General features: G+C 37.1%; 1 protein-coding gene across 2 annotated transcripts in view; it reads left to right on the forward strand.

Moving 5' to 3' along the window:
• Positions 1–18,587, forward strand: part of prex1 (phosphatidylinositol-3,4,5-trisphosphate-dependent Rac exchange factor 1) — a 69,783-nt gene that overhangs the window by 39,874 nt on the left and 11,322 nt on the right. For both annotated transcript variants that reach the window (XM_058784764.1, XM_058784765.1), the window contains exons 12-29: positions 710–813; positions 1,307–1,356; positions 2,259–2,334; positions 2,590–2,662; positions 4,449–4,591; positions 5,895–5,987; positions 8,560–8,708; positions 9,067–9,152; positions 10,359–10,498; positions 10,661–10,769; positions 11,290–11,471; positions 11,655–11,816; positions 12,003–12,213; positions 13,935–14,190; positions 15,295–15,495; positions 17,268–17,356; positions 17,444–17,526; positions 17,926–18,016. In XM_058784764.1, coding sequence (XP_058640747.1) covers positions 710–813; positions 1,307–1,356; positions 2,259–2,334; positions 2,590–2,662; positions 4,449–4,591; positions 5,895–5,987; positions 8,560–8,708; positions 9,067–9,152; positions 10,359–10,498; positions 10,661–10,769; positions 11,290–11,471; positions 11,655–11,816; positions 12,003–12,213; positions 13,935–14,190; positions 15,295–15,495; positions 17,268–17,356; positions 17,444–17,526; positions 17,926–18,016 — 2,298 coding nt within the window. The remainder of the gene's footprint in view (positions 1–709; positions 814–1,306; positions 1,357–2,258; positions 2,335–2,589; positions 2,663–4,448; positions 4,592–5,894; positions 5,988–8,559; positions 8,709–9,066; positions 9,153–10,358; positions 10,499–10,660; positions 10,770–11,289; positions 11,472–11,654; positions 11,817–12,002; positions 12,214–13,934; positions 14,191–15,294; positions 15,496–17,267; positions 17,357–17,443; positions 17,527–17,925; positions 18,017–18,587) is intronic.

Consider the following 18,587-nt stretch of genomic DNA (forward strand, 5'->3'; position numbering starts at 1 on the left):
TTTTCTGTCCTTTTTTTCTTTCAACTTCTCTCAGCTCCAATATATTTCATCATGTTTTTGAGTGTTGCTTGGTTTCATCACCAAAATGTGACTGCTGTCTCTGTTCTGTTTTTTGATACAGTCTTGCCAAATGAAACACAATCCATTAACTGTTTATACAAATGTTGGACTGTTAAAAATCACCATTTGACAGATTTACACTCTACAAATCTGGCAAATATCCTTGTTGGCCAGCACTCACTGAAATCCCCTACAGATGATCGGCAGTCTGGATAGTAACATGACATGAAATGCTGGTAGAGAACAGCATTCTTCTGAATTATTCAAGAGGTGCAGTGTTTGCTTGAGATTTGGGTAGCATCATACCTCTATTTTACAGCCAGGGGATTGTAACACAGTGAAAACTGACAAACACCAGTAGGGATTGGAGTGATGAATTCAAGTATAAGGGCTCAGGTGCTCGATCAATAATATGGTGGCAGCATTCAAGGAGAGGTCAAAAAGGCTTTTGTGGAGCGATGGCATTCACACACTTCAATTAATCACAGACCTCCACGTACATGTTTATCAGCCTGAGTCCGTGAGCAGCAAAGTCAGAGAAACAAATAGATTCCTGCTCATGGTGCTGTGTTATGTTAGAGGTGATGTTTAGTGTTTAGGCAAAACATAACCGGCATTTAACGGTGTCTGTGTGTTTTTTCCACCATAGTGTCAGATAAACATCAGTTCAAGAACGAGCAGGTGTTGTATCGCTTTCGGTATGATGACGGCACTTATAAAGCCAGAAGTGAAATGGAGGACATTGTCTCGAAGGTATTTCCCCTAGAATACTTGGTAAAATGATAGGTCATGTACAAATGATACAGTGAGCTCAGTGAAAGAATCAATCCAAAGCAGACAAGATGAGAGAAATGTGATTAGAAGTAAGCTTCATTAAATACTAAAAAGTAACTTTAAAAAGTTGCATTGCATTATATTACTCAGCATGTTTGTGTGCTTTGCTAGCATCAAACTCTATTGGAATCAATTGAGTCAAGTTTCTTATGCACTGTTTGTGCTAATATGGAAAAATTGTTTGTGTAGGCAGCTCACTAGGTTTTGATCAGTTTTAACCAGTCAGTTTACAGATTTAAATCAACATAATCTTGAGTGCATATGATCTCGATAAATAAAGACTACAAAATGGTCCACTTAACAATTGTTGTCAACAACTCAATCAAGCAGTGATTTCAACAGTAAATGAAATGAAGAAAGCAATGCAGCTGTTGGTGCAAATGCTTTATATGAGTGTATGTGTGTCCAACAGGGAGTGAGACTTTACTGTCGTCTCCACAGCCTCTTCACACCTGTTATCAAGTAAGTGACACATGTTCTATGATATACTTCACTCTCAACAGACAAAACCATTATTTAATTCACATTGTTATTAAAGCGTTATGATTTGTATTCAAGTCTCTGACAATGTGTTGTTAACACCCTTTTCTTTCACAAATAGCATTACCATTTATTTATTGTCTCGTTTTAGAATTAAATCCAGTTTATAGTTAAACATCTTTTGACAGCAAATACAAATTATTTTTAATAAACAACAGTTTAATTTCAACTGTTGTTGAAGATGAGACGTGTTCGTTTGTACTTCATAGATTCACCTTGGCCAGCTGCACATGACAGACTGTGTGTGTGTGTGTGTGTGTGTGTGTGTGTGTGTGAGAGAGAGAGGACTGCAGGGTCATATTGCTTTTCTGTCACCATTCACCCTTGATATCTCACTTAATGTGCGAGGAGAGGCCATTGAACTGCAGTTGAGACCAATTCTGATCTCAGATCCACAAATGAACTCAGAATGTGTTAGTTACTTGCCCTTTAGCAGATACTTTTTATCTTTTTAAGCGACTTACAGCCTAGGTCACTAATTGCAAGGACAGACCACCCTGGAGCAATCTGGGACCTAGTGGTAATAAAAGATCTCAGTTGATAGAAGATATTTTCAGATCATTGGTCTCCATTAGCTGGGCTTAAACCCACCTTTGCCACTAAATCATTCAATACCCGCTTCAACACAATCATTGAATTGTGACATTTCCATTGTTATTATATAAATTATCTTAGAGGTATAAAAGGCCTAATTTGGGTTTTCCAGTGGTATATTTTGTTAGAAATGCCCTGCTCTTTTGCTTTCTCTTGTAGTCAGATGTCAGATGTTTTTTTGTTAACGTCTGGACAGTTGTGAACCTTTTTAAACTCTTCTTTATTTATAGAGACAGAGATCATCATTTGAAAACCTTCAAATCTGTCATACCAGCTAGCAAACTGGTGGATTGGCTTGTGTCACAGGTAACACAAGGATGGAGACACACGTACCACTTTATTGCATAAACATGCACACACAAACACACTCCTTTTTTGCTTTCTTTCACTTTCTGTTCATCTTTCAGCTCATTGTTTTTGGGTTCCTGTACACAATTTATATCCTATTTCTGGTCTAATTTAATGCCTACTTATTTACAGTTTAATGTTCACAGCTGCTTCATTATGTAATTTCCTTCCAAACACTTATTTAACACATTTAACATGATTTTCCTTCTTCAGGGGGACAGCACAACCCGTGAAGATGCAGTGACCCTTGGTGTCGGACTCTGCAATGCTGGTTTCATGCACCATGGTCAGTGGTCAGTCTCTATGTCCACATATTAACTGTACTTGACAGTCTTCATATAAAATCATGATGAAGTTTTGGGTCTGTTATTGTTATAATGTTAGCAGATTTGCCAAGAACTGCTATGTCTGAACACTTAAGATGATTTTTATAGTGTCATGAAATACTTTGTCACCCAAATTGTATATGAAAAAATGATTTCCCCATTCAAAAACTTGAGAATTTATGAATTACTCTACTTCTGGTGGTTGAAGTCAGCATGAAATGAAATTTGACTGAAATTCATCATATATTTTATTGATTATTTCATTCATGCATGTTTAATTATTTTACAGTTTTTAACCTTATAATTTTTCAGCAAAATGTCATAATGCAATCTTTCTGCGACACAATAGACTTTTCTCTGGTTCACTTAAACCCTGAACCAGTCTTACAATCTGTAAGCTCTGTCTCCATCCAATCAATAACTGTTGGATTGAACCAAGTCCCTGCTCTAAATTTTTCTTTTTGTTTATCCATTTCACTCGGGATATAAAAGAGGTCGCTACTTACATTTCATTGCGGTTTTAAAGGTGAAATGTACAGTTTCTGTGCTCTAGTGACATCAGATGGAGTTGCAAAAAGTAGGCTATATTGAAGATGTTACACGTGTCGTCTTAAAATAAACTTCAGATTTTGCCATTTCGTGGCCTTTTATGTTTGCCATTTCAACACATGTGGTGTCCAGAGCAAAGCTTTGAAGTGTGTTTGTGTTTGAGAGAGAGTGAAAGAGTTTTGACGTGTGCCTGCACTAGAACAGCCTTGTATAATGCAGCAATAATTAATCTAGCAGTTGTGCAGTGTTTTTAAAGAGCAATAAGCCCCAAGAAGCTATGGTTTACAGTGATTTTGAACAGCTAAGCAACACATAGATTCATCGGTTTAGTAGTACTGATGTAACAAACTGTATAGTATTTTACTTTTTTGAAGGCGACTCAGCCAATCATAATCAAGGGCTGGAACTATTTGTTTTATAATGCTTATATAACAGCCAAGTGTTATCTTTTTTTCTCTCTAAATTCATTGATCAGTGCATTAAGAGTAGCAGCACAGTTTTGCAGTGTGGCGTTTTACAGTTCTGGCTTTTTAACATCACACTCTGAATGTTTCTGCCAGAGGTTTACTTTGTTGGTGAGAGAGACACAGAGAGTAAAATGAAGAAAAATTAGTGTTTTAGATGTAAACAGCTTTTGTAATAACATCTGGGGCCTCTGATGAAACCGAAATAGTAAAATGGAAAATAACATTTTCTGATGAGAGACACATGCTCATAGACACAAGCCTCCTGTCAGAGTTATAGAATGTTTTTCAGCCATGTCGGATCTCAACTTCCAAAACAGTCCACAACAATATTTTGCTTGGAATTCACAGACAGAACACTCTGTCTCTACAGAGTTCCTGAAAACACACACACACACACACACACACACACACACACACACACTCACACACACACTGTCACCCTCTCTTCCTGAGAGGGAAAAACAGCACACTTGCACACGCCAGACCTCCCATTAAATCCTCTGCCTTCATCCTTCGCCTCAGATTTGCCCAGACATCAATCCCACAGACATCATGAGTTGTTTTGACGGGAACTGAAGGATGATGCAATCGGCCCATTTCACACTGTCAAATCATTTTGTCATCAGCAGATATGATCAGCATTGAGTGTTTTGTTTTACCTGTTTATAAAAGTGTGAAACTGTTTTTTAATTCAATTTCAGTTGAATTCAATTCAAACTTTGCCTTGCAGTTCTGGAGAAAAGCGAATTTAAGGATGAGTCGCAGTTTTTCCGCTTCTATGCCGATGAGGAGACAGAGGGTACGAGCTCCAAGAGTAAACAGCTTCGCAGTGACTTCAAACTCATCGAGAACATCCTTGCCAAATCCTTAGTGGTGAGATACACATACACGCACACAGCAGGGGTTTCTCCCCCGTGGAGAGCACTGTTGAGAGATAACTAGCAATGCTACTAACTTAACCTAATTTTTCAGTAGTGTGACAGTAGCTGAACTTATTTCGAAATGCTGTAGCTTTTGTAATAACACGAGCGTAGTTGTTTATGTTGCTTTATAGCTCATGTGACCTACATGTAGGGCATTGAAATGATCTAAGCTTCTTTCCTGTCATTTCTCTCAAATGTAGCTTTGATTAGTTTGATTTATAAATGTAAATCAGTTTGTTTGGACGGTTCGTGTAAATCAAATGGTTAAAAAATTATCCATCTAGTTTTTTTTTTTTTTTTTGAGAAATGAAAATGATCCTAATTGATTGCTAGTTGAGATCCTGTTCTCATAGTAAAATTAAGTTTGAATACTTAAATTATGTGTAGCTTGACAAGATACAGAAGATATCAGATTTAGATCATTCTCAATTTTTGGCAAACTAGCCCCAGTATCAGCAATACTAACATAAAAGGAAACAGAAGACCCAATCATTTTATGTTGAAAGTAACACATTAACAAAACACATCCCTATATTTATAGGCACATACTCATGCTACTACACACACTCAAGCACAACCATTATCCATGCATTGATTTTTCTCCTCTGTGCCAATTAAGACCCTCCTCGTCCATCAGTAATTACCCTGACCTTTACAAACTACTCTTTCATCCCTTATAGACTGACAGATTCCTCCTCCAGATCATGAAAATCTTGCACTCTGTTCAGATGCTAAGAGCTTCTCGATTTACCCTCCTCAGTCGGCCCTCTCAGACGTCAGGACCTTATGCCACTGCAGATTTTCAGAGAAAATAAGGGTTGATGGATAGAAATAAAACAAAGGAAGGCATTTACAGGGCTGGTAAACATGTTCTGCTTTAACGCTTCGATAATAAAAGCACATAAAAGCCCATCTCGTGTGTAGCTGTGGAGAAACCAGTATATCTTTCGTCTATGATAATGCCTTTAGCACCTGCGCTGACCTATTAGTATGCAGCTGTGGCACATTTGAACAAATTATTGTTAGGTTATTTTTAGAAGAAAAGACTTAACACCTCATACAGCTTTTGGACTGCAGGATGCATAGCTTGTTCACACATTTTCACAAATGCTGCTGCTCTCGGTGTGGCACCGAGCTGCTAAATCACAAATTGAGTCCTGAAAGTAACACGTTATTTTCCGCTCCGTTCTGCATTTATTTTGAGATGCAACCAGCTCTTGTGCTGATATTGTGTTTCTCTTGTCTGTGTACAGATCCATCCTGAAGAGGAGGACTATGGGTTTGAGATTGAAGAGAAGAACAAGGCCATTGTAGTGAAGAGTGTGACCAGGGGCTCATATGCAGAGGTATGAGTTTGGGTAACCGCAACCTAGTTCTGCACATTTCTCTGACCTATACAAAAAATAACAGTGACACAGCAAACCCAAAATACATGCCAATGGTTGGCTTAAGTCCCACAGTCTGCCACATTTGGGATTTTCCCTAGTAAGTGGTGTTTTCTTTCTTATAAGGCATTTCCACCCAAATTTGATCCATATATGTGAGCTGGTAGCCTTCAGAGAGTAAGAAAACCTAAACAACTGTTTTCACAAGTTTCACTGTCTGATCATCAGTCTCATTTAACACTGGTTCATTGAAGTAATACTTAGGAATACTGTATGATTAAAAAAGGCTCAAAAACTATGTAAAATGTAATTGCTAAATGAGACTTGGTTTTATATGTAGAACCTTTCTTGTTAAGATAAAGGTTATATTTATATTTGAACCATGCAATTTCATAAAACTGGTCAAAAAAATGTCCCAGTAATATTTCACTCCAAAATGGAAAGAAAAAAATAATATGCTGATTTAGTGCTGAAAACATATTATCAATGTTTAAAGCAGTTGTGCTGTTCAATAGTTTGTGGAAACCATGATTTTCAGGATCTTTTGCATTTCTTTGAAATATTTTGTAACATTATAAGTCTTTACTCTCACTTTTAACCAATCAGTTTCTGAAAATATTAATGTTACTGACCTCAGACTTTTGAATGCTAGTGTATATTATTTAAAATATTGTTTAATCAAATAATAGCAGAAGTAATTGTCATTCTCCATAAATTTTATATAACAAATGGTAATCGCAAGGGGGAGTTAAATATGTTTAATTATTATTTTTATGTAAAATATAATTTCTTATATTTTTCTTTAGATTTTAGAGTGAATAATGTATATTTTATTTCAATGGCTTCATGAGAGTCATCCATGTAGAGAAAAAATGTAGATTAAAATGAGTCTGTGTCCTAAATGCTTAACAGCACATAATCTTCATGCAATATAATTTTATGCTCTTAATGTGCAGAAATGTTCTTTCTTATTCATGGTCCACATGGTTTTACATATAGAAATATAAAATATGGAAAGTGTGCCAAAACTCTGCTGTAATACAATCTGATAGATGTCCATTTATTTTTATCCAGTGTGGGGTTGTGTCTTTAACTCGTCTTGATAGCTAGATCTCTCAAGGACTCTTTTTGCATCTAAACTAACCTTGATTGTTTCCCAGGTCTTTTGTTGGACGTGTAGTGTGGATCTAATCTGATAAATCTGCCTTTGGGAAATAAACCTTGATCGTTATCTGTCATTTGAAAGAGGACCTCTTCAACTTGAATGCATTATTTTCATTGCACAGGGTTATTTGTGTTCATGCTCTGTACAGCTCTGCCGGATATTTATGGAAGATTGGTAGATAATTATGCTTAAGATCTAAACCACCACTAATTTTATCCCCACTGTGACATTTTGTCCGTATTCAAGTGTCATACTGCTGCTCACAGGAGCATCTGCAGAAGATGAGAGTGTGATGGTAATGATGATTAATCCAGTGAATGTGAGGAAGTGCTGTATGTCCTGACACTTATGTCACGGGTCGTTCAGATCATGTGTCGGGTCCAGGACACGCTTGCTTAATTCATTCCACTCCCTCTGTCTTCACAGCTCTGCTCTCTGGAGATCTGGGAGAAGCAATTAAGCATGTCCCATCATATTCTCCACAGAGTCCTCACACTTGCTTTTTTTCCCTTCTCTTTCCTCAAAACTTTTCTTTCTTGTTTTTTCATCCCATTTTTTCTGTTTCTTTTAGATTACAAGGCTTTATTTCTTTCTCTTTCTTTCCTTCTTCCTTCCTTCCTGCCTTTCATTAGTTTGTTAATTTCTTCTTTCCACCTTTCCTCGCTCACTACTTTCTTTCTTTCCTCACCCCTTCCTTTTTTCTCATCCCTTTTTCCTCTTCCTTTCTTTCCTTGCTTGCTTGCGTCTTTGCTTCTTTCCTTCCCCTCTCCCTCCCCTTTTCTTCTTCCTTCCTTTGTATTTTCCTTCTTTTCTCTTCCTTCCTTCCTTTTTCCTACTTTCCTCACTTTCTTTCTTTCTTCTATCCTACATTTAATTAATTTGTTCATTCCTTCTACCCTTCCATCCTTTCTTTCTTTCTTTCTTTCTTTCTTCCTTCCTTTCCCTTATTTTGTTCTCTCCCCTTTCTTGTACATTCCTTTCTTCCTTGTTTTTTCCTCCTTTCTTTTCTTTCTACTTCCTTTCCTCCTTACAATCACACGTTTTTAATTGCACTTTCAAATGACCTGCTTGGTAATCTGAAAGTGCTGATTATATCTTATAAAGGTTTTAAGCAATATAAAGCTCTTTTGCCATAATGGTATGAGGTTCTCTCAATTCTGTCTGCCATTCTTTTAATCATCATTAACATCACTCATCTCTCTTTAATCCTCATCAACATAATTTCTCTGTCTCTCCCAATCCTAATGCACCTCAAAGAAAATTGTAATGAGGGACACCCTAATTGATTTTTCTCTTCATTTGTGACTGTTTGTTAGCTGGATTCTTGGTATTTATTTCCTTTGTTTTCATCTTTTTTCTTTGGTGCAGATGGCAGGCCTGCAGTCGGGTAGAAAGATCTACTCCATTAATGAGGACCTGGTGTTCCTAAGGCCTTTTTCTGAGGTGGAGACCATGATCAACCAGTCCTTCTGTATACGCCGCTCGCTCAGACTGCTGGTGGCCACCAAGAACAAAGAGTAAGTCCACGTTCATTGCAGAAATCAGATACTTATGCACAGACTCACAGACGTGTTAAATGTAGCCGGGTACTGTGTAAAAGGACACTACTGGTATTAGAGTTACATGCAGGAGAGCAGCACACTGCAAAACACTGTTGTTTTCAAAAGACTGTTCATTAATGTTTAAGCATGCTGGCACTTCTTGTTCTTCAGTGTGTAGACACAATGATGTTTTTGAAAAAAATATATTCTGCTAAGTAACACAGAATACATCCAGTACAGCAACACTCTTGCTCATGTCATGTTGCTTAAATAAAAGGGACAAAAGAGCCAAACTTATGTGCTTATCTCATGTCTTTGTGTGTATATATGATAGGATTGTGAAGATCCCAGATGTTCATGGCACTCTTCCTTTTGTTCTCTGCGGTTCTTGTCCACCTTATGTTCATGCAGTTAAGAAAGGTGAGTCCTCATTGTTTGTAATGATCAAAACAAGCATGCACATCATATCACATTCATATGCAAAGTGATTATGGCCTCAAAACCCAGAGCCATTCTGATTTTTTCCCATAAGAATTCACACGTGTTATTCTGAATCGAGGAATGCTTTCCCTCCATCTAACCTGCCAGACAGATGTTAATGTGCTATAAAAAGCTTTCAAATAAAGCAAATTCATGACACCAGGCTGCTGTGGTCATGTGATCAGCATCTGGTGCTCTTCAGCATTTGAACCCAAACTAGGATCCATGCACATGTTTCTGGATTTAAAAAGCGCACTCTAGGAGCTTTTTGAAGTCAAAGCCGTTAGCTCATCTTCACGGCACTTAGACAAAAGTAGAGATTTATGATGCGTCATTATGGGAACTTTCATCACTTCAAGTGCCCTTGAATGCAGGAGGTGTAAATTCCAGAGTGAGTGGTCTTTTCAAAGTAGAGGTAAGAATATGTGAAATCATCCTGTTAATAAACAATCATAAATTCTTGTCTCAAATATTTTCGTTGCTGCAACTTGTTTATTTTTAAAAAAAAATTTAGCACTCAAGTGAATATTTTCTTTGTCTCATACGCTATCATTATGAACATAATTTTATGATCTGTCTTGTTTCATTAAGCTGATATATTAGGACCGGTACCTGGGAGTACATATAAAAAGATGCGCTCTTAAAAATAAAGGTTCCAAACAGGAGTTGTTTTTATTTTTGGTTCCCCAAAGAACCTTTCAATAGACTGTTCTTAAAAGAACCAGTTTTTCTTAGTTTGAACATCTGAAGAACTGTTTTCCTGAAGAACCTTTTGTGAAATGGAAAGATTATGGATATTAAAGATTCTTCATGGAACCATACTATAGATGCCAAAATTATTTTTCAAGAGTAAAGAGTTGCTTTTAAACAGCAAAATCATAAAAAAAACCACAAATCATTTCAAATGCATTGAAGTACAACATAGGCTATGCATGGCTATGTTGTTCTGTACAAATATAAAATGATGCATAGTGAACGCTATCATCACATCTAACAGATTTGGGTTAGAAAGTGTCGAGACTGCTTTTGGATTTGCCTACATGTAAAATACACAACCTTCTAACTTCAGAATCATCCGTTTGACATTTTTCATTTGTTTGGTTATGATCATTGTACATTTATAGGCATATTTTTGTGTGTATATAGGCTGTGAGGCAGCAGCAGCGGGTCTTCAGCCTGGTCAGTGTGTCCTTAAAGTCAACGGCAACAACATGAACCAGAGCAGCTACCAGGAAGTCCTAGAGCACTTTAGTGGCCATCAGCCTGTCCTGGAGCAGCAAGACACTGTGAGAATCAACACTGCATTGTGTTTAACACTGCATTATGTGTTTTTTTTTTTTAATAGGCTATGTGGTCCACATATGGTGATCCCAGAGGTTATTTGCTTCTGACACTCTATACAGTGCCTGTTTCCTCCCTTTGTGATATTGTTTTTTCTTCTGCCGCAGAGCTGTGGTCAGTGGGCGTACCGTGTGTATGAGGATGTGGAAGAGCAGATGTCTTTTAGGGCGTGTGAGAATGGCTCAGATTCAGAGGATGGCTGCACTAATGGAACAGGTAGTGTGTGTGTGTGTGTTTTTGGCAAATGACTCAGTGTGACAGGTGTACCCAAAAAGTTATTGTCGTTAACGGAAGCTATTATGAATACAAAAGCCATGGGAACTTCAGATCCAGTGTCATACGCATTTGTGAATGCAAGCTTGTGTGATGACATTTTGTCCTCAGCTAAGTACCAAAGTTCATGTGTGGTGAACTTGTGCAAAGACATTTGACCAGCGGTGGATCATTGACGTCATTAGCCTCTTGTGTGAATTCACATAAATAACAAACAGATTAATCTCTCAAACCTGACTAAAAGCAAAAGATGTGAAAAGATGCAAGAGATTATATATATGCAACTATTTATGAATAATTTAAAATAAAACTTAACTGAAATTAAAAGTAAAACTGCACAATGAAATAAAAATAAAAACAAGTCACATTTAAAAAAAAGAACCTTTTTAATGGCATTGTAATGTCGTGTGATGTCCTGAACATGTTTAATTCTTTACACTTGTGTGTTCTTTGGATTTTCTAGGCTCTGTAAGAAGGCTGGAACAGTTGTCCATCTCTGACGATGTTCCTTCAGTCAGTCTGAATGTGGATAATGTTCATGTGGAACATGGGGTTGTGTACGAGTATGTCAGCACAGCAGGAATCAAACACTGTGTGCTGGAGAAGATGGTGGAACCCAAGGGCTGCTTCAACCTTGCTGCAAAGGTCAGAATACGGTTTAATGCTAAATGTTTAATTTCTGAATTTAGTTTTTTTGATGATCCATAATTTTACTTGTGCGTATGCTATATATATTAGATTTCAAGACGGATTTCAAGACGGACATTCGAAGGAAGTTGTTTTCTCTAACCTATCACATGTTCTTGTGTGTATTTTGAATGCTCTCAGATACTGGAGGCCTTTGTGAAGGACGACAGTCTGTTTGTGAAGAGCTGCCAGCAGCTAATGGCTCAGAATGAGAAGGTGGTGACCATGCCACAGTTTGAGTTTCGAAACATCTGTGACACCAAGCTGGAGTGCATAGAAAAACGCATTTGCAGCTACAAACAGGTGTGACATCTGTCTTGCTGTTACTACTTTATCGTATTCTCTAGTGCACTATGGATTATACAATATCACAATGTTTCGAGACATAAATGACCTTTTTTAAAATCTAATTGATACTTAATGGAATAAAAGGCATTAAAAACTATGCAAATGCTGTCTCATAGTGCTTTAATATTCTTTTCCTATCAGTTTGTGGAGGAATTGCAGACGAAGGCTTGGCCCATGTTTAAGAAGGCGAGCACTAAACCTCATGTTCTGGGCTGCATGGACTTCGTCCCCACCAACTGTCATCTTAACCTGATGCAGGTGTCCTGCCCGAAGAACACCACCTCATCAAGCCGAGCCTTCAGCATCCGCTTCGGACGCAAGAACTCCTTCTTTGGCCTTGATCCTGATCAAGGTACATATAGTTACATTATAACTGAAGGGATTTATTCTAGTGCTGTCGAATGATTAATTGCGATTAATCGCATCCAAAATAACAAATTTTGTTTACGTAATATTTGTGTGTGTGCTGCTATGTGTATATATTATTATGTTTATATATTAAATATAGTTATATGAATATAAATTTATACATGCAAATACATATAAACATTTTCAAAATATATACTGTTTGTGTGTGTATTTATATATACATAAATATACACAGTACACAACTTTTATTTTGGATGCGATTAATCATGATTAATCGGTTGGCAGCACTAATTATATCACATTTAAATATTAGATATTCTTTTATAATATTTCTGTTTCTCATAAAAGCTAAATAAAATACATTAAAGAGAATATGTAATGTTTAAGTCTGAGAAATGACTTGATTAAATACTACGATTCAGCTTATTGGCTCAGTTAACCAAATCTCCATGTTACAATTATTGAAAGTTGTAAAAGAGTGATTAAGCTTTATGGTGAAAACCTCCCAGGTCTTGTAAAAATCATGGCCTGCTATTCCCAAAGCGATCCGGAGCCTTTTAAAGCACCTCCATCAGACCTCCATTAAGACACCATTAGACCATAAGAAGTAGCTTTTAGTGATGTCATCCCCACTGTCCCATAGGTCTATAGTCATCCATTCCCTGTGGCCTAACGCCCGCATCTCTCTCTCATTATGACTGTTTGGTTTTTGTTTATGAGGCTTGGTGCTTTATTTAAGAAGATAAGCCTTAAGTCATATTAGCTTTATCATCAAATACAACAAATTGGCAAACTCACCACACCAGAGCTCAACAATAAAGCTTTCTGTTTCTGCTGGCCTGGTCGAAGCAGCTTTTCAGATTTGTCCAGATTCTTCTTGGAACAAAAAAATTATAAAATTTATTTATAGCCATTTTTAATATAATTTTATTTAATTTTTTACAATTTTAGTTTTCTTTATTTAAAATATATTATTAGCAACAATACCTCAAAATTATACAACTTTAATGAAACTGCTTTACATCTATAATTTTTTTTTTTTTTCTGGATTTAGCTGATTGACTTTCAAATCCAAGCCATTCGTCACTTGTCCAAAAATTTTAAGACCAGTAACATTTAGCTAAGTTTTAAAATTCAACTGGGCATCCCTAGAACTTAAAGAGGCAAAGCATCTGGCTTTCATTTTTGCTTCACCTGCCCAGATTGCTACGGTCCAACTTGCTGTCTAGCCGCCACGTGTAGCTCGGGAATGAACCACATAATGCTTTTTCTTATGCTCCGTGGCACGAGAGCTTTTTATTTTTCAGTCTATGCTACACATCTGCTCTGCAGTTGTCTCACGGTTAGAGATGTTTAAAATTCCTCCGGTACACTTCTGTGCAGCCTCATGGTCCGTGGCTTTACCACATGCAATTGTATGCCTCACTGCTTTTCAGTCATTTAATTTTCCTGTTTTAGTGAGTCACAGAAACTCCAAACTTAGTATGCTCCATCCCTAGACAGCATTTTAAGGCATGCGCCCAGCATGAAGGCTGTTGCAAATTCTGAGTACCATAATTATGTCTTCTAAGATGCCTTCTTTAGTCCAAATTGAAAAGTGGCATTACTTATATTCCCAGATTGCAAACTCAGTGACAAAAGAAATCCAAGAAAAGTGACACTCTTTTATCTTATTGATTAATGTCACTTATTTTCTTCCTGCAGCCAATTTAAATCCCATGTCCCATGCCGTGCATTGTGTGACCAGCATGGCGGCCCCCTCCTGGAGCTGCCTGAGTTTAGATGAAGAGACGGAGGAGGGTGAAGGGAGCATAGAGGACGGCAGGATGCATGAAGAGGGAGGTCTCAGCTTCCTTCTCAAACAGGAAGACACTGAGAGCCAGGATAATTACATCTGCCTCTATAACCGCCTGGACATATCAGTGCGAGAGATGAAGCAATACGTGGCCCAGATAGATGTGTAAGTGGTGAAGTAGTTTAACAGTGTTCAAAGTAATGTTTAAAATAGATTTAGCTTTAAGTGATGAGCTCTTGAAATTTTTTAAATGAATAAAAAAATAATAAATTTCTTAAATTTTTTAATATACATCTAATCTAATCATTAAGCTAAAATATTTTGTAAGCAACAAAAACGTTCTCAAATTCTCATCTGATAGCTCAGATTAGGTTTTAGTAGCGTCCTCTTTGAGTTCTTAGAGTTCAAAACTTCAGGATGTTCTTTTATGACAGTCTAAAAATATTTATAGCTTAGACAGAAAAAATGTAAGACTGAAGCCATAACAGACGACTGCAGAGAAGACATTTCAACAGCCTCTCAGGAGGAACGAATGTTTGTTATTCAGTGGCTAGCATGTGCTGATGTAGAAGTTAATTGTCAGTGAAATGGAGTCATTTCCCAATCCCATTCCCGTCTCTTTCCCAGTGCCTTTCTGTCAGTCTACACTTCCCTGTCCCATAAAAGAACAAAGATCATTAGTAAAATAAAAGGGTGTTTCTTCAACTAGAGACAGTTTTATCCTAATTGTCTTAAAAGACCCTTAAATAGGATAAGCTCTCTTATAAAGTTTCACACTCTCACTAGTTTAATTTGTCCATTTAAAGTCATTTATTTGATCATAAATAGAGTAAAACAATAATATAGATAAATATTATTGCAAAATAAAATAACTGTTTTCTTTTTTTATGTATGTTTTAAAAATGTAATTTATTCCTGTGAGGTCAAAGTCATGTAAAGGTTTTTACTCTTTCTTTTGATTAATTAAATGCATCCTTGCTGAAGAAAAGTATTCATTTCTTTAAAAAACTCAAATATATGATCCAAATTTTAATTACTATAAAAAGAAATCATCAGATAATGATTCCTTATTTTCATAATTTTTTATCTGTTGATCTGCTCTAACATTAATATACATTAATACATCATCAAGATAATATACATGACATTAATCATAATTGGGCGAATCAACTCATAACTCAAACATTCAGTGTCAAAACACTCTCATAATTCATTGTAACAGTTCATGTCTATCTGATTCCAAACCTCTCTAAATATGTTTCATCTCAGACTTCTGTCATCGATAACTGGACCGACCCAGCCGCAGGGCTCAGAGCCACCCTCGTTTGAGAGCGCCCCCTCAACCTCTCCCATACCAGAGGAGACTGACCAAGACAAGCATGGCGGGAACAAGAGAGTGTGCTTCAAAGTCAACGAAGATGATCAGGAGGACTCTGGACATGACACCATGAGCTATAGGGACTCCTACAGGTGAGGAAAAGATTGTGAGATGATGTTTATGAAACATGTTGGAGCCTGGGTTCTTAAATGAGTAACATAGGTTCAAGTCCAACCTGCAACATGTCCTGATCCCATTACCACACTTAATAAGTTTTTAAAATGTCAATATTGATACAAGCACCAATTGTCATTATGACTTTCATAATAACATTTTGTTTTCTGTAAAATGACATGTATAAAAGATTATTTAAAATCCCAGTTTTCCTCCAGCACACGTGAGGCAGAGAGAGTGAGCGAGACGGGGCTTCTGGGCTGCTGTCTGCTCCTCCTGTCAAACAGATGTTGCTAAAACAGACACGTAGGGAGACGATAAACATCCCTTACAAAGAACCTGTTGTGCCACAGCAACCCAGACGCCCTCTTTAACCGCTAAAGAATACATTCAGTCAGTGTTGTTATGTCATCATTATATGGAGCAAAGTAAGTTTGGTTGAGATCTAGACCTGACGGAGCAGGGCAAAGCTGGGGCTGACCACAGCCGAGTGGATTTTATGCTTCTGTCGGGATAAACGGATGCCTGCTTTTGCACCCTCTATCATTATGTGGCGTTCCACTTTAAAATCCTGCTACTCTGTGATAGGGTGAGCTCATGAACAGCTGCAGCCGTGTTTTATAGATAGAAGCATTTTTTCCTCTATTTAGACTCTTACAGTAAGTAACTGGATTTGTCTGTGGGATGTAGGTAGGCCGTCTGTTCTTGTTATCGTGAGAAGAGGGCTGGCTGTTAGGGAGCATGAACTTTCAAGGGTTCAGGAGGTTGAATGGTAAAATATGAGGGAATGCTCCTTTTTTCCTCTTTCAGCTTCTGGGAGTGTTGCAACCTGCTGAGCATGATCTGCTTCCATTCTTGGCTTGTGGCAGCACTAAATTTGGCATCCCCTCTCATTGTGGGGTGGGGAAAGGGAACTACTTCTATTCTTTCTACTACTAGTGGGTTGAAGTACAGTCTGTTTTTCCCTCTCAAGCTTTTTGGAGCAAAAAAAGACATTTCGAAAGTTTAATTCTGTCTCAGAATAAACATTTTAAGGATGGCAAGAAGACGTCCACCTAAACTTGTTGATCTTAGTGGATAAAAGTTGAAATTGTTGATGTTTAAATTGTTTCAGAGTGACTTCAGCTCTTATGATCAGTGTAAAATTGTCTTAAATTGTCATCATTTACTCACCTTGATGTCATTCCAAACCTTTATCACTTTTTTTCTTCTGTTTTTTTCTTATGTCCATACAATGAAATTCTTCTACATATCTTTTGTTTCCAACAGAAGAAAAAGTCATAGAGCAGACCCTTTGGTATTTTGCAATCGTGTGATCATGAGAATTAATGTGAATTTAACTAGTTGAAACATTTATGGAAGCTTGCCTTTTTTGCAATTTTTCTAAAAAAGAGAAGTTATTAGCTAATCAAAATCTGTAATTCTGAGCCCAAACAAAATGAATAATAGGTGTTCAACCGTTGTCCTACCACTATTGCAGTAAATTTCATCATAAAATGAACGGGAATGAAACAGCCATACAGAGAATCTGGAAAGTTGTTTGTTTCAGTGAAGCTTTCCTTACAATTGTAATTTTTTCTTCAACTTTGAATTATTACTACACTTCGCATCTGTTTCGTTGGCTATAATACTTTGACAACGGTTCAGACATTTTTTGTACATGATTAAATATCTTTGTCTTTGAAATATTAGTAAAATTGGAGTTGGTCTCTGCAGGCATGAAAACATTTGTATTTGTGTGTTTTGACAGTGAATGTAACAGTAACCGAGACTCAGTGCTGTCATACACCAGCGTCCGGAGCAACAGTTCTTACCTGGGCAGTGATGAGATGGGCTCAGGTAACTGTCGTCTGTTAGATGCGGTTACAATGTTGAAATTCAGGACAATAACTAATAAGACATCGCTATTTTTATTTTGTTTTCCAGGAGATGAGTTGCCATGTGATATGCAGATCCCTTTAGACAAGCAGGATAAACTTCACGGATGTCTGGAACACCTTTTCAATCAGGTATATTGATTTCCTCTCTCATAAATCAAACTCTTAGTCTCTTTGTAACTGTTGCCCTTTGTCTGACTCCATCCACCTTTTTGCTCTTCATCAATACATCCCCTCTTAGTTTCCCTCTCTAACTCCCACAATATCATTTATCACATTACCATCATCTGTGTGAGCACTCTTTGACCTCTGCACCTCTGCTCTTTGACCTCAAAATCTATCGTCTTCTAGAGGTCACCAGATTTTGACCCCTTCTCAATTTCCCAGATATCAATAATGAGCTCTTTTAGACAGGTTACATGTGGACAGATTGAAAGCAGCAGGCCTGACGTTAGCAAGGGTGTTAGCCGGTCTTCAGTTAGCGCAGGATGTGTGTGGTGACGGAGTTAACTGTGTCTTTTTCATTCTCAGGTTGACTCGATCAACAGTCTCCTGAAGGGCCCTATCATGAGCAAAGCCTGTGAGGAAACCAAGCATTTCCACAATGACCACAGTCAGCCAGGTACCGCCCGATCGGGTGTGCGTGTGCGATATATTTGAATGCTATGTTTGGAAACCCGTTTGAGGGATGTGTGTATTTGGGTTCTCTTTTAGTGGGTAGGGGTGTGTGAATGTTTCTGTTTGCATCTGTACGTTATTACCTCTGCATGCGAGGATACCACAGTAGTTTCTCCTATGTGTTTTATGTATTTTAGGGGAGTTTAGGAGAGTATAATTAGCTTGTGTTTAAATATGGGGTTCTGACAAAATTCGTGAGAATTTTTGGCTTTTTTAACTTAATCTAAATATATTTATATTGTCCTTAATATACATATATTTATATATAAAAATATATAAATATATACATTTTAATATATTTTTTCACCCCACTTTTATTCCTTAATATTAGTGCTGTCAAACGATTAAAGTTTTTGTTTACGTAATATATGTATGTGTGCTGTGTATATTTATTACATATATATATATATATATAAATACACACACATGCATGTATATATTTCAGAAAAATATGCTATGTTTATATATTAAATATATTTCTTTATGATATAAATGTTATGAATATAAATATAGAC

Source organism: Onychostoma macrolepis, chromosome 08 (assembly GCF_012432095.1).
Source record: "Onychostoma macrolepis isolate SWU-2019 chromosome 08, ASM1243209v1, whole genome shotgun sequence".
Taxonomy (NCBI): Eukaryota; Metazoa; Chordata; class Actinopteri; order Cypriniformes; family Cyprinidae; genus Onychostoma; species Onychostoma macrolepis.